Source organism: Bufo gargarizans, chromosome 4 (genome assembly GCF_014858855.1).
Source record: "Bufo gargarizans isolate SCDJY-AF-19 chromosome 4, ASM1485885v1, whole genome shotgun sequence".
Classification (NCBI taxonomy): domain Eukaryota; kingdom Metazoa; phylum Chordata; class Amphibia; order Anura; family Bufonidae; genus Bufo; species Bufo gargarizans.
In genome coordinates, this window is record NC_058083.1 from 38,209,662 (window position 1) to 38,224,563 (window position 14,902).

Sequence of the window (14,902 nt, forward strand, 5' to 3'; positions counted from 1 at the left end):
GAGGTGCTTCTTTACAGGTATGCGATCCAGCTGGGCCATGCTAAAATATTGACATATGCTGGCCAATCCCCTGTCGAAGGTGCAGGTCTGGTCCCGCCCTGCACCTGGACCTTCACAAGCACCATCAGCAACCACATCCACTTGCATATACAAGCACAGCATCCAAATGTCCTTACCCCAGGCCTTTGAACGCAAGTGCAAATACCCAGCCACCCGTCCACAGGCCATTGCACTAAATGTGCAGCTTTCCAAATTGCTGTCCCTGAAAATGTTGCCATTTAGGCTTGTGGACACTGAGGCCTTCCGCATCCTGATGTCGGCGGCCATCCCACGTTACGCAGTCCCCAGCCGCCACTATTTTTGTGGTGTGTGCCGTGCCCGCCTTACAACTACATGTGTCCCGTAACATCACACGTGCCATGACCAACACAGTTACTGGGAAGGTCCACTTAACCACGGACACATGGACAAGTGCATTCGGCCAGGGAAGCTGCATTTCCCTGATGGCATACTGGGTGAACTTTGTGGAGATCTGTAGTGAGTCGTACCTTGGGATGGCACAGGTGCTTCCGTCGCTCCGCCTCCTCCTTCGCTTCCACCTCCAAATTATCTGCTTGCAGAACCTGTCAGCCATCAGTCGGTAGCTGGAAGCAGTGTAGAACTGCAGTGGGGAATCGGCAACAGGCCTTGCTGAAGTTGATAAGCTTAGGGGACAAACAGCACACCGCCGCAGAGCTGTGGCAGGGGATAAGAGACTAGACTGAGCTGTGGCTCTCGCCACTCAACCTAGAACCAGGCATGGTTGTGTCTAATAATGGCAGTAACTTGGTGACAGCTTTGTAGCTCGGCAAGCTCAAACACATCCCATGCCTAGCCCTCGTCTTAAACTTAGTCGTTCAGCGGTTTCTCAAAACCTACCCCAATTTGCCTGAGCTACTGGCAAAGGTGCGCCGCATGTGTGCACATTTCTGCAAGTCATCGATAGTTTCAGCCGGTCTGACAACACTGCAGCAGCGCTGGAAATTGCAAGCTCACCGGCTGTTGTGCGACATGAGCACGCGCTGGAACTCAACATTCCACATGTTGGCCAGGCTTTGTGAACAGCAGAGGGCAGTAGTGGAATATCAGCTGCAAGATGGTCGTTGCCTTTCCAGTCAGCTTCCGCAATTCACAAGCGAGGAGTGGGCATGGATGTCTGACCTCTGTGAGGCTATTATCAGCGTAACCATCCCACTTCTGTGTCTACTCAAACCCTCGCTGCTCACAATTAAGGATGGCGCTTTGCATGTGGGATAGGTGGAAATTGGGGAAGACATTACACAGGGTGATAGCCAGACCACCCTCAGTTCATCTTCTCAGAGCTAATTGGACGATGAGGAGGAGGAGTAGGAGGAGCAGGAGACAGTTGCCTCCGCTACAGAGGGTAGTACCCATAGAAGTTTAATTCCAGCTGTTCTGTGTGGGTGGGCAGAAGAGGAGGAAGAGGATCAGGAGATTGAGAGTCATCCATGATGACGACAGCAAAGTCCTGCCTGTTGGTACTCTGGCACACATGGCTGACTTCATGTTAGGCTGCCTTTCCCGCGAACTGCGCATTATATGCATTTTAGACAATACGGATTGCTGGTTGTTCACCCTTCTCGACCCTCGCTACAAAGACAACTTCTCATCTCTCATTCCTGTTGTGGAGAGGACGAGCAAAACAGTGCAATACCAGAAAAATTGCTCCAAAAATTTCCATCTAACAACGCTGGCGCCAGAGTCCGTAGTTCCTTGGGCAACTGAGGAGGGAAGACAAGGGGGACACCCAGCAGTTCCAGCAGAGTCAGGGCAACACTTTTTAAAGCCTGGGACAGTTTCATGACACCCCACCAGCACCCTCACCCTGATGCACTGCCTACTGTCACAAGGAGGGAAACATTTTGGAAGATGGTGGAGTACATAGCAGGCCGTGTCAGCATCCTCAATGATCCCTCAGTGCCTTACAACTACTGGGTGTCCAAGCTGGACACGTGGCACAAACTACGCCTTGGAGGTGCTGGCCTGCCCTGTTGCCAGCGTTTTGTCTGAGCGTGTATTTACTGCTGCTTGTGGCAGTATAACAGATAAGCGTATCCGCCTGTCAACTGAAAATGATGACAGGTTGACTCTTATAAAAATGAACAAGGCCTGGATTGACCCTGACATCTAAACTCCACCAGAGGAAAGCTAATGAACATAAAGGCACTTTAAATGTTTTGTTTATAATGTACTGAATACACTGTATTCACATGCACCCCTTCCACCACAAAAAAGGGCATATGGTTGAATCTTCCTTTTCTCATCCTCTTCCTACTCTTCCATCATACCGTATCAACATGCTTATTCGTCACATATAATGCCCTTGAATATAATGTTGTGGATGGTCAGCTCACCTGCAGGCCCTCGCATATAATGTTTTACAGGGTTAGCTCACTTGAAGGCCCTCACCTATAATCTTTAACAGTGTGAACTCACCTGCAGGCCCTCGTATATATTGTTTTACTGGGTCAGCTCACCTGCAGACCCTCGGATATATTGTTTTAGAGGGTCAGCTCACCTACAGGCCCTCGCATATATTGTTTTACAGGGTCAGCTCACCTGCAGGCCCTTCCATATAATGTTTTACAGGGTCAGCTCACCTGCAGTCCTTCACCTACAACCTTTTAGAGGGGTAGCTCAGCAGCAGTCCCTCGTCCCTAATGTTTTAGATGGTCAGATCAGCAGTCCCTTTCTCCAAATGTTTTTGAGGGTCACCAGCAAGCCATCAATCATAATGTTTAAAGGGTGTGTAGGATGCACTCCTTCATGTGTAACAAAGGGTGTATTGGAGTGCCGGTTCCTTGTAATTGTTGGCAGCCCTTTAACTTAGTGCATAGGCTTTATGAGTGTAGGAGTTCCACTACCTGAACAACTGTAACACAATGTGAATGAGGCCCTCCTTTATATTGATATACAGGTTGTATCGGAGTGCCTCTTGCTTGTAATTTTTGGCAGAACTTGCACTTTATATACAAGTAAATATACAGGAAAGAATGTTTCCTAACAATTTTTTCGCTAAAATCAATTTTACCTTTGGTTTTGGGTGTATTATTTTTAGTTTGTAAAAGTGGCATACTACTCAGACAACATCGTTCCCAGCAGCGACCTGTGAGTCCAAGATGCATCTAGACATCCTCCCCATGCTGTTCCCGAACCATTTTGCTGGTGTTTCCATCAATTTCTGACCTTTTCCTATGAACCAGACACTCTCCCCTCTTCATAGCAGGGGGGGGCTGGTTTAATGCTCGGGTTCTGACTTCCATTGCGCTCGGGTGCTCGGTACAGCCCTGATTGATGGAGATGCCATCAATGGGAACTCCAATTATCCTGAGGACAGGGGTCCTGATTCCTTCATTTGAATGGTATGGCCGTGAGTATGTGTGCTATTTCCATCAGCCCTATTCAGAATGAACAAAGAAGTGGCTCACATGATCAAAGGCTGATCCATTCAATTGGGGGATTCAGGACCCCTTTCTCAAGATCTGTGGGGGAACCCATAACAATTAAATGCTTATCCCCCTAGCCATACTTAAGATGCAGAAAACAATGCCCCAAAACTTTAATATTAAAGGGCTTCTGTCAGCCCACTAAACTGTTTTTGGTTTTGTTTTGTTTAATAATAATCCCTATACTGCGAGCTCTGCATACATAAGCTAAATATTCATTTTGGTTCAGTAGAATTTGATAAAAAGCTATTTTTATAATATGTAAATTACCTTGCTACTAGCAAGTAGGGCGACTACTTGCTGGTAGCAGCCGCATCCTCCGATCCTAATGACGCCCCCTACGCATTGTGATTGATAGGGCCAGGGAACGGAATCGTTCTCTGCTGGCCCTGTATGAATTCCAAATCTCGCGCCTGCGCCGTACCTGTCTTTAATCGGCGCAGGCGCACTGAGAGGCGGCCGCTCTCTCGGCTGCTCCATCCTCAATGCGCCTGCGTCGGGTGTAGATGTGATGTCATCGGCGCAGGCGCATTGAGGATGGAGCGGCTCTCAGTCCGCCTGCGCCGATTAAAGACAGGTACGGCGCAGGCGCGAGATTTGGAATTCAAACAGGGCCAGCAGAGAACGATTCCGTTCCCTGGCCCTGTCAATCACAATGCGGAGGGGGCGTCATTAGGATAGGAGGATGCGGCTGCTACCAGCAAGTAGCCACCCTACTTGCTGGTAGCAAGGTAATTTACATATTATAAAAATAGCTTTTTATCAAATTCTACTGAACCAAAATGAATATTTAGCTTATATATGCAGAGCTCGCAGTATAGGGATTATTATTAAACAAACAAAAAAAAAGTTAAGTGGGCTGACAGAAGCCCTTTAAAGCGAACCTTTCACCTCATTTTCACTATATAAACTAGCAACAGTACCTTATAGATTATCTTCAGTGTGTTCTTCTACATGTTAGAGCCGCTTTCCTGCGCTGTTTATTCTTGTAAAAATCGACTTATAAAGTTCTAATTTCCTGCTCCTGAAGTCACGCTACAAGTCAAGGGGGTAGCCCTTCCCTCACCTCTGGCCGTACCTCCCCTGCCCTAACGCCGCCTCTATGCGCTGTAATTGACAGCCGGCACAGTCGCCGGGACTGCGCTTGTGAATCCTGCGCATGCGCCGTCCTCCTCCTTCGCCACTTGGAGCCTGAGGATAGGGGAGCGCGAGCACGAGAGGGAGCGCAGACAGGCAGGGATCGCGGACAGCGGACAGCGCATGCGCGATTCTGTTACAGGATCGTGCTTGTGTCCGAAAGAAAGACTGGATCGCGCGGCGATGGAGGAGGACGGCGCATGCGCAGGATTCACAAGCGCGGTCCCGGCGACTGTGCCGGCTGTCAATTACAGCGCGTAGAGGCGGCGTTAGGGCAGGGGAGGTACGGCCAGAGGTGAGGGAAGGGCTACCCCCTTGACTTGTAGCGTGACTTCAGGAGCAGGAAATGAGAACTTTATAAGTCGATTTTTACAAGAATAAACAGCGCAGGAAAGCGGCACTAACATGTAGAAGAACACACTGAAGATAATCTATAAGGTACTGTTGCTAGTTTATATAGTGAAAATGAGGTGAAAGGTTTCCTTTAATGATCTATTCTTAGGATCATCTATTAATATCAGATAACTGAAGGTGCAAGTCTCATAAGTGAAATTAAGTAATTAATGCAAACAAGTTCTATCTAACCCAAGGTTGTGGAGTTGCCTGCACAACCTCAACCATATGTATGGAGCTGTGTCTGGGTAAACAATTACAGTATTGCAACATGGTGCTTACCTTTGGAATGAAATAGCCTTTGAGTGTAGTATCTCGAGAAGCTACACGTGGTGTAACTTTAGACAAAACATCCCCAAAGCGCTGAAATTCCTGAATGACAGCGTTTACATATGGCATCTTTTTCTTGTGTTCCATTAGAGGTTGAGCTGTTCCAATCACTTTATCAATTTCATTTTGCACTTTTTCTGCCAGGATAGAGATATTGATTATATTTTAATGAATGAGAAAAGGTGTATATATGAAGGCCCACATCTAAATTTTAAAGGGTTTGCCTGAGATTAGAAAAAAAAAAAGTCTGCTTTTAAAGCACCATTAATTCCAGAATGCTGTACATACAAAATGACGCATAATATACAAAAGCAAACACAATAAAAATGAACTGAGTCACAGACAGGTACAGAAGAAGAGAGTCTTGTCTAAGAGGTCTACGATCTACAATGGAAGGGGAAAGGAGACAGTAGGTGAGAGTAGAAGCAGCTGACATGGTAGTGTAGTGGCAGCTGTGTTATTGTAGCTTGCAGGCTTCCCTGAAGAGGTAGGTTTTTAGTCTGCTTTGAAGATTTTGGAGGTTGTTTTAAAATTGGATGTGCTAAGGGGGTACGCAGGAAAAAATCTTTTAGATGATTGTGATAAGAGCAAACAAAAAGACAGCAAAGAAAGATATCCTGGTAGGAACAGATATTAAGCATGAGAATGTATCAGGAGAATAGGCAACAGATGGGCGGAGAGGACAGATTGTGGACAGCCTTGAATGTTGTGAATGTTTTGAACTGAACTTTCTGGCAGATGGGTAGAGACTGGGGAGAGATGAGTGGTCAATTGGTGGTGTGCAAGGGTTTTGTATGGGAAGCCACAGAGGAGGATGTTGCCTCAGTCTAGATGGAGGATGATGAGGGAATGTGCCTGGTTCACCAGCAGGTGGCAACAAACATGGCAGAGCTGTACTTGGAGAGAATGAAACTCTCCATTCCATTCTAACCCCCCACTGGAGAGAAGTGGGCTAGTATTACTTTCAGCAGGAAGGGTGGGGACCAGTTAGAGCTAGTGTAGGTTATCTCGTGGAAGGGGAATGGTGTACAGGGGCTCGTCTTTGCTGGACGTTCCCACACCAGCCAGAGTACCTTAACCTTTGCTGGACAGGGAGGCTGAAGCCTAGAAGCCTCAGGAGCCATGAGATTAGATCAGCTGAAACATAAGTTTAACTACAGAGAGAAGTGCAGCATAAAGAAGAAGCCAAGTTATCAAGTTAGCTTGTCAGTACAGCAGAGTGAGAAAAAGATACATCAGAATTGAGTTTACCTGCCAGTTTAATGCTAAAGACTGCTGGAACTAAAACAAAGCCTGTAAGCTGTTGGAAAAAACGTTTATTAATAGTAAAGCTGCCATTGAACTTAATCTCAAGGTCAGGACTCAAGTTATTCTTTCCAATCCCTCAATTATTCCCTCTTTTTATTGCTTCAGAACTAAAGACTGGGGTCCAGCAGTATCCAGGTAGGAGCACCATGACACATAAAGAGACATTTAGGCCGCACTACACAACTCGACATTCCTACACCTGGTACGCGAGAGAGAGGACCCTGGGGGGAGGCCGCCCGTTGCACCTAGAGCACCATTTTTGTTGACTGGAAGTTGAGTAAAGCGTGGATCTTAGAAATGTTTTGGACTTGGGGGCAGCAAGAAGTGTTTAAGGACTTGGATGTATGATTTGAAAGCAGGTCAGAAACAAAGTTTAACCCAAGGCAGCGAACATGTGAGACTGGGGAAATTATAGAGCCATAAGCTGATTGATAGAGTTGGTGGAGGCTGTGTGAGTTTGAGAACAGATGCTGAAGTCAGCTTTCTCCATGATGAGTTTTAGTAAGCATAAGTAGAAGGAGGAGGATATAATTGATGACACTGAATGTTTGATTTGTGTACAGTATGTGAAGATATAGAAGAAGGCCTCTCTCAGAAGTAGTGCCACTCTTGTCCATAGGCAATGTCTGGTATTGCCGCTCATTCAGAAAAAAAAAAATAAGAATAAAAATTGAGGGATGTCAGCGTATGTTTTAATGAGGTTCTTTATTCAGGCATAAAGTGAGCTGTATTTTGACATTTCTCTTCAGCTAAAATGAGAACATTACTCATTTTTATTAGTTTTTATGCCTGAACTAAAAACCTCCTTTGAGGATATACTAATGACAATCAACTTTATTTTAATTTTTTTTATATTCTGAAAACTGAACTGACCTGCATGGAGGACTACCATGGTACTGCAGCTCAGTCACATATAATTCAATCAATACTGGTGCTAATTCTGAGGGAAAGAAACAACACAGAGCTATAAGGAAATGAGATAGGAGGTGAGAATAGAACCTGCTTACACAGTATGACGTTTAGAAATGGGTTGCAGGTTGCTTTGGAAAGTTTGTATATTGAGGGATAGTGTGATTCCGATGCATTGGAGAGAGTCCTAGATGAAGGGGGAAACCCATCTGTTCATATATTCCACTGCAGAGGCCTAAATGAGTGACCAATCACAAAATTCATGAATGAGTGGGTCCACCAGAGTAGAAGCTGGAGCCCCCAAATCTACTTTAATAAGGCATATGAACAGGGGTTGTTGTCCTCAAAGACCCCTTTCCATTGTTGACTTTTTAATTGTACAGTATGTCTTACTTTGTATTTCCGGATATTTTATCATTAGTAGAAGACCCCATCTCAATGTGGCTGACGTGGTCTCTATTCCAGCACCAAACAGATCTCCCACTAGCACAGTCAGGTTGTCATTGTGGTAATACTGAGTGGATTCTTCATTTTCCTGGCAAAATAGAAGTCATATATCTCTAATATTTCTTTTTCTGTTTCAGTTTATTCAAGAAGAGATTGGATTCCTTTCTTGGAGGATATAATATTCAAAATTATATTCATACATTTCTGGAGATGAGAAGTTGATCATGGGATTTAGTCATGTTTTTATTTTATTTTTTTGTTACTACGGGTAAACTGGCATCTGCCTTATAGAACGTTTTTGCCTTCTTTTGGATCCACAAGGCAAATTGGACTTTATGGACAAGACATTTCTTTTTCAGTTTAAAACAATATAACATGAATGTTCTCTTAAAAGATAGCCCTCTTCACAATCTTTACACTTCACAGGAGATGTTAATATTTCTTAACCGCCCTAACTTTCATAAGATACCATTTATGAGGTTACGTAAGAATGTCACAACTGACCAGTGATTTACTGGCAGTGATACATTTTGTCATGCAACACCAGATGATACATGTGCCACTGATCATTAGAGACATACAGTTCCATTGGCCTACCCATATTACATATGGAATACTGCCTTAAAGTTACTGTACCACTTCCATTGTGATGGAGTATTTGTATTACCACTATATACACAGAATGCTGCAGTGGTGTGTTTAAGTGTGGCCAGATGGGGGCAGTAGTATTCATGGTTTCTGATAGTCTCTGGGTCATGCAGTGATAGGAAGGGTTTACCTTTCTCTGACAAAATGCTCTGCAGTCCTCTTCTGTGGCCGCTCAACTTTCTGCTGCTTTCTTCAACTGTATTCATCAAGAGCTGGCACTTATACTGTAATTTTTACTTTTAAAATCCACAAGGGAGCTTCCCTGTGCAGCACTGCTCCCTTGCGGCACACTCATGTGCAGCTCACTCTAAACTAAGTTCTATTTCCTACTAGACAGGCTATGGTGCTGAATGTCCTTAAAGAAACCAGTCCTTCATGAGGTCTACAAATAGGACCAGGACCCAATTACTTTTCATAAACATCTACCAAACTAAATGTAACTGCGTACAATAATAAAGTATTACATTTTATGTACTGTGTCTATTGTAAATTCCTCTGTACAAATCACTAGTCAGTCCACACTTGGAAAATTGTGTACAATTTTGAGCCTTGTTGTATGAGAAGAGCATTGCTAAACTAGAGCAGATTTCCGAGGTGGGTGGCCAAAGTAATCAAAGAAATGGGTGGATTGCAGTACCAAGACAGGTTAGCAATAGAGTTGAGCGAACACCTGGATGTTCGGGTTCGAGAAGTTCGGCCGAACATCCCGGAAATGTTCGGGTTCGGGATCCGAACCCGATCCGAACTTCGTCCCGAACCCGAACCCCATTGAAGTCAATGGGGACCCGAACTTTTCGGCACTAAAAAGGCTGTAAAACAGCCCAGGAAAGAGCTAGAGGGCTGCAAAAGGCAGCAACATGTAGGTAAATCCCCTGCAAACAAATGTGGATAGGGAAATGAATTAAAATAAAAATTAAATAAATAAAAATTAACCAAAATCAATTGGAGAGAGGTCCCATAGCAGAGAATCTGGCTTCACGTCACCCACCACTGGAACAGTCCATTCTCAGATATTTAGGCCCCGGCACCCAGGCAGAGGAGAGAGGTCCCGTAACAGAGAATCTGTCTTCATGTCAGCAGAGAATTAGTCTGCATGTCATAGCAGAGAATGAGGCTTCACGTCAGCCACCACTGCAACAGTCCATTGGCATATATTTAGGCCCAGCACCCAGGCAGAGGAGGGAGGTCCCGTAACAGAGAATCTGTCTTCATGTCAGCAGAGAATTAGTCTGCATGTCATAGCAGAGAATGAGGCTTCACGTCAGCCACCACTGCAACAGTCCATTGGCATATATTTAGGCCCAGCACACACACAGGCAGAGGAGAGAGGTCCCGTAACAGAGAATCTGGCTTCATGTCAGCAGAGAATTAGTCTGCATGTCATAGCAGAGAATCAGGCTTCACGTCACCCACCACTGCAACAGTCCATTGGCATATATTTAGGCCCAGCACCCAGGCAGAGGAGGGAGGTCCCGTAACAGAGAATCTGTCTTCATGTCAGCAGAGAATTAGTCTGCATGTCATAGCAGAGAATGAGGCTTCACGTCAGCCACCACTGCAACAGTCCATTGGCATATATTTAGGCCCAGCACACACACAGGCAGAGGAGAGAGGTCCCGTAACGGAGAATCTGGCTTCATGTCAGCAGAGAATTAGTCTGCATGTCATAGCAGAGAATCAGGCTTCACGTCACCCACCACTGCAACAGTCCATTGGCATATATTTAGGCCCAGCACCCAGGCAGAGGAGGGAGGTCCCGTAACAGAGAATCTGTCTTCATGTCAGCAGAGAATTAGTCTGCATGTCATAGCAGAGAATGAGGCTTCACGTCAGCCACCACTGCAACAGTCCATTGGCATATATTTAGGCCCAGCACACACACAGGCAGAGGAGGGAGGTCCCGTAACAGAGAATCTGTCTTCATGTCAGCAGAGAATTAGTCTGCATGTCATAGCAGAGAATGAGGCTTCACGTCAGCCACCACTGCAACAGTCCATTGGCATATATTTAGGCCCAGCACACACACAGGCAGAGGAGAGAGGTCCCGTAACAGACAATCTGGCTTCATGTCAGCAGAGAATCAGTCTGCATGTCATAGCAGAGAATGAGGCTTCACGTCACCCACCACTGCAACAGTCCATTGGCATATATTTAGGCCTAGCACACAGGCAGAGCAGAGAGGTCCCGTAACAGACAATCTGGCTTCATGACAGCAGAGAATCAGTCTGCATGTCATAGCAGAGAATGAGGCTTCACGTCACCCACCACTGCAACAGTCCATTGGCATATATTTAGGCCTAGCACACAGGCAGAGCAGAGAGGTCCCGTAACAGACAATCTGGCTTCATGACAGCAGAGAATCAGTCTGCATGTCATAGCAGAGAATGAGGCTTCACGTCACCCACCACTGCAACAGTCCATTGGCATATATTTAGGCCTAGCACACAGGCAGAGCAGAGAGGTCCCGTAACAGACGATCTGGCTTCATGTCAGCAGAGAATCAGTCTGCATGTCATAGCAGAGAATGAGGCTTCACGTCAGCCACCACTGCAACAGTCCATTGGCATATATTTAGGCCCAGCACCCAGGCAGAGGAGGGAGGTCCCGTAACAGAGAATCTGTCTTCATGTCAGCAGAGAATTAGTCTGCATGTCATAGCAGAGAATGAGGCTTCACGTCAGCCACCACTGCAACAGTCCATTGGCATATATTTAGGCCCAGCACACACCCAGGCAGAGGAGAGAGGTCCCGTAACAGAGAATCTGTCTTCATGTCAGCAGAGAATTAGTCTGCATGTCATAGCAGAGAATCAGGCTTCACGTCACCCACCACTGCAACAGTCCATTGGCATATATTTAGGCCCAGCACCCAGGCAGAGGAGGGAGGTCCCGTAACAGAGAATCTGTCTTCATGTCAGCAGAGAATTAGTCTGCATGTCATAGCAGAGAATGAGGCTTCACGTCAGCCACCACTGCAACAGTCCATTGGCATATATTTAGGCCCAGCACACACACAGGCAGAGGAGAGAGGTCCCGTAACAGAGAATCTGTCTTCATGTCAGCAGAGAATTAGTCTGCATGTCATAGCAGAGAATGAGGCTTCACGTCAGCCACCACTGCAACAGTCCATTGGCATATATTTAGGCCCAGCACACACACAGGCAGAGGAGAGAGGTCCCGTAACAGACAATCTGGCTTCATGTCAGCAGAGAATTAGTCTGCATGTCATAGCAGAGAATGAGGCTTCACGTCACCCACCACTGCAACAGTCCATTGGCATATATTTAGGCCCAGCACACACACAGGCAGAGGAGAGAGGTCCCGTAACAGAGAATCTGTCTTCATGTCAGCAGAGAATTAGTCTGCATGTCATAGCAGAGAATCAGGCTTCACGTCACCCACCACTGCAACAGTCCATTGGCATATATTTAGGCCCAGCACCCAGGCAGAGGAGGGAGGTCCCGTAACAGAGAATCTGTCTTCATGTCAGCAGAGAATTAGTCTGCATGTCATAGCAGAGAATGAGGCTTCACGTCAGCCACCACTGCAACAGTCCATTGGCATATATTTAGGCCCAGCACCCAGGCAGAGGAGGGAGGTCCCGTAACAGAGAATCTGTCTTCATGTCAGCAGAGAATTAGTCTGCATGTCATAGCAGAGAATGAGGCTTCACGTCAGCCACCACTGCAACAGTCCATTGGCATATATTTAGGCCCAGCACACACACAGGCAGAGGAGAGAGGTCCCGTAACAGAGGATCTGGCTTCATGTCAGCAGAGAATCAGTCTGCATGTCATAGCAGAGAATCAGGCTTCACGTCAGCCACCACTGCAACAGTCCATTGTCATAAATTTAGGCCCAGCACCCAGGCAGAGGAGAGAGGTCCCGTAACAGAGAATCTGGCTTCATGTCAGCAGAGAATCAGTCTTCATATCATAGCAGAGAATCAGGCTTCACGTCACCCACCACTGTAAGAGTCAATTTTCATAAATTTAGGCCCAGAACCCAGGCAGAGGAGAAAGGTCCCGTAACAGACAATCTGGCTTCATGTCAGCAGAGAATCAGTCTTCATATCATAGCAGAGAATCAGGCTTCACGTCACCCACCACTGTAAGAGTCAATTTTCATAAATTTAGGCCCAGAACCCAGGCAGAGGAGAAAGGTCCCGTAACAGACAATCTGGCTTCATGTCAGCAGAGAATCAGTCTTCATATCATAGCAGAGAATCAGGCTTCACGTCACCCACCACTGCAACAGTCCATTGGCATATATTTAGGCCTAGCACACAGGCAGAGCAGAGAGGTCCCGTAACAGACAATCTGGCTTCATGACAGCAGAGAATCAGTCTGCATGTCATAGCAGAGAATCAGGCTTCACGTCAGCCACCACTGCAACAGTCCATTGGCATATATTTAGGCCTAGCACACAGGCAGAGGAGAGAGGTCCCGTAACAGACAATCTGGCTTCATGTCAGCAGAGAATCAGTCTGCATGTCATAGCAGAGAATCAGGCTTCACGTCACCCACCACTGTAAGAGTCAATTTTCATAAATTTAGGCCCAGAACCCAGGCAGAGGAGAAAGGTCCCGTAACAGACAATCTGGCTTCATGTCAGCAGAGAATCAGTCTTCATATCATAGCAGAGAATCAGGCTTCACGTCACCCACCACTGTAAGAGTCAATTTTCATAAATTTAGGCCCAGAACCCAGGCAAAGGAGAAAGGTCCCGTAACAGACAATCTGGCTTCATGTCAGCAGAGAATCAGTCTTCATATCATAGCAGAGAATCAGGCTTCACGTCACCCACCACTGTAAGAGTCAATTTTCATAAATTTAGGCCCAGAACCCAGGCAGAGGAGAAAGGTCCCGTAACAGACAATCTGGCTTCATGTCAGCAGAGAATCAGTCTTCATATCATAGCAGAGAATCAGGCTTCACGTCACCCACCACTGCAACAGTCCATTGGCATATATTTAGGCCTAGCACACAGGCAGAGCAGAGAGGTCCCGTAACAGACAATCTGGCTTCATGACAGCAGAGAATCAGTCTGCATGTCATAGCAGAGAATCAGGCTTCACGTCAGCCACCACTGCAACAGTCCATTGGCATATATTTAGGCCTAGCACACAGGCAGAGGAGAGAGGTCCCGTAACAGACAATCTGGCTTCATGTCAGCAGAGAATCAGTCTGCATGTCATAGCAGAGAATCAGGCTTCACGTCACCCACCACTGTAAGAGTCAATTTTCATAAATTTAGGCCCAGAACCCAGGCAGAGGAGAAAGGTCCCGTAACAGACAATCTGGCTTCATGTCAGCAGAGAATCAGTCTTCATATCATAGCAGAGAATCAGGCTTCACGTCACCCACCACTGTAAGAGTCAATTTTCATAAATTTAGGCCCAGAACCCAGGCAAAGGAGAAAGGTCCCGTAACAGACAATCTGGCTTCATGTCAGCAGAGAATCAGTCTTCATATCATAGCAGAGAATCAGGCTTCACGTCACCCACCACTGCAACAGTCCATTGGCATATATTTAGGCCTAGCACACAGGCAGAGCAGAGAGGTCCCGTAACAGACAATCTGGCTTCATGACAGCAGAGAATCAGTCTGCATGTCATAGCAGAGAATCAGGCTTCACGTCAGCCACCACTGCAACAGTCCATTGGCATATATTTAGGCCTAGCACACAGGCAGAGGAGAGAGGTCCCGTAACAGACAATCTGGCTTCATGTCAGCAGAGAATCAGTCTGCATGTCATAGCAGAGAATGAGGCTTCACGTCAGCCACCACTGCAACAGTCCATTGTCATAAATTTAGGCCCAGCACCCAGGCAGAGGAGAGAGGTCCCGTAACAGACAATCTGGCTTCATGTCAGCAGAGAATTAGTCTGCATGTCATAGCAGAGAATCAGGCTTCATGTCAGCCACCACTGCAACAGTCCATTGGCATATATTTAGGCCTAGCACACAGGCAGAGGAGAGGTTCATTCAACTTTGGGTAGCATCGCAATATAATGGTAAAATGAAAATAAAAATAGGATTGAATGAGGAAGTGCCCTGGAGTCCAATAATATATGGTTATGGGGAGGTAGTTAATGTCTAATCTGGACAAGGGACGGACAGGTCCTGTGGGATCCATGCCTGGTTCATTTTTATGAACGTCAGCTTGTCCACATTGGCTGTAGACAGGCGGCTGCGTTTGTCTGTAATGACGCCCCCTGCCGTGC

At 46.4% G+C, this 14,902-nt stretch overlaps 1 protein-coding gene across 1 annotated transcript in view; it reads right to left on the reverse strand.

Annotated features, from left to right (window-relative positions):
* Positions 1-14,902, reverse strand: part of LOC122935964 (cytochrome P450 2K4-like) — a 92,048-nt gene that overhangs the window by 18,571 nt on the left and 58,575 nt on the right. Inside the window, exons 8-9 of the mRNA XM_044291932.1 lie at positions 7,977-8,118; positions 5,319-5,503 (exon numbers count right to left, since the gene is read on the reverse strand). Coding sequence (XP_044147867.1) covers positions 5,319-5,503; positions 7,977-8,118 — 327 coding nt within the window. The remainder of the gene's footprint in view (positions 1-5,318; positions 5,504-7,976; positions 8,119-14,902) is intronic.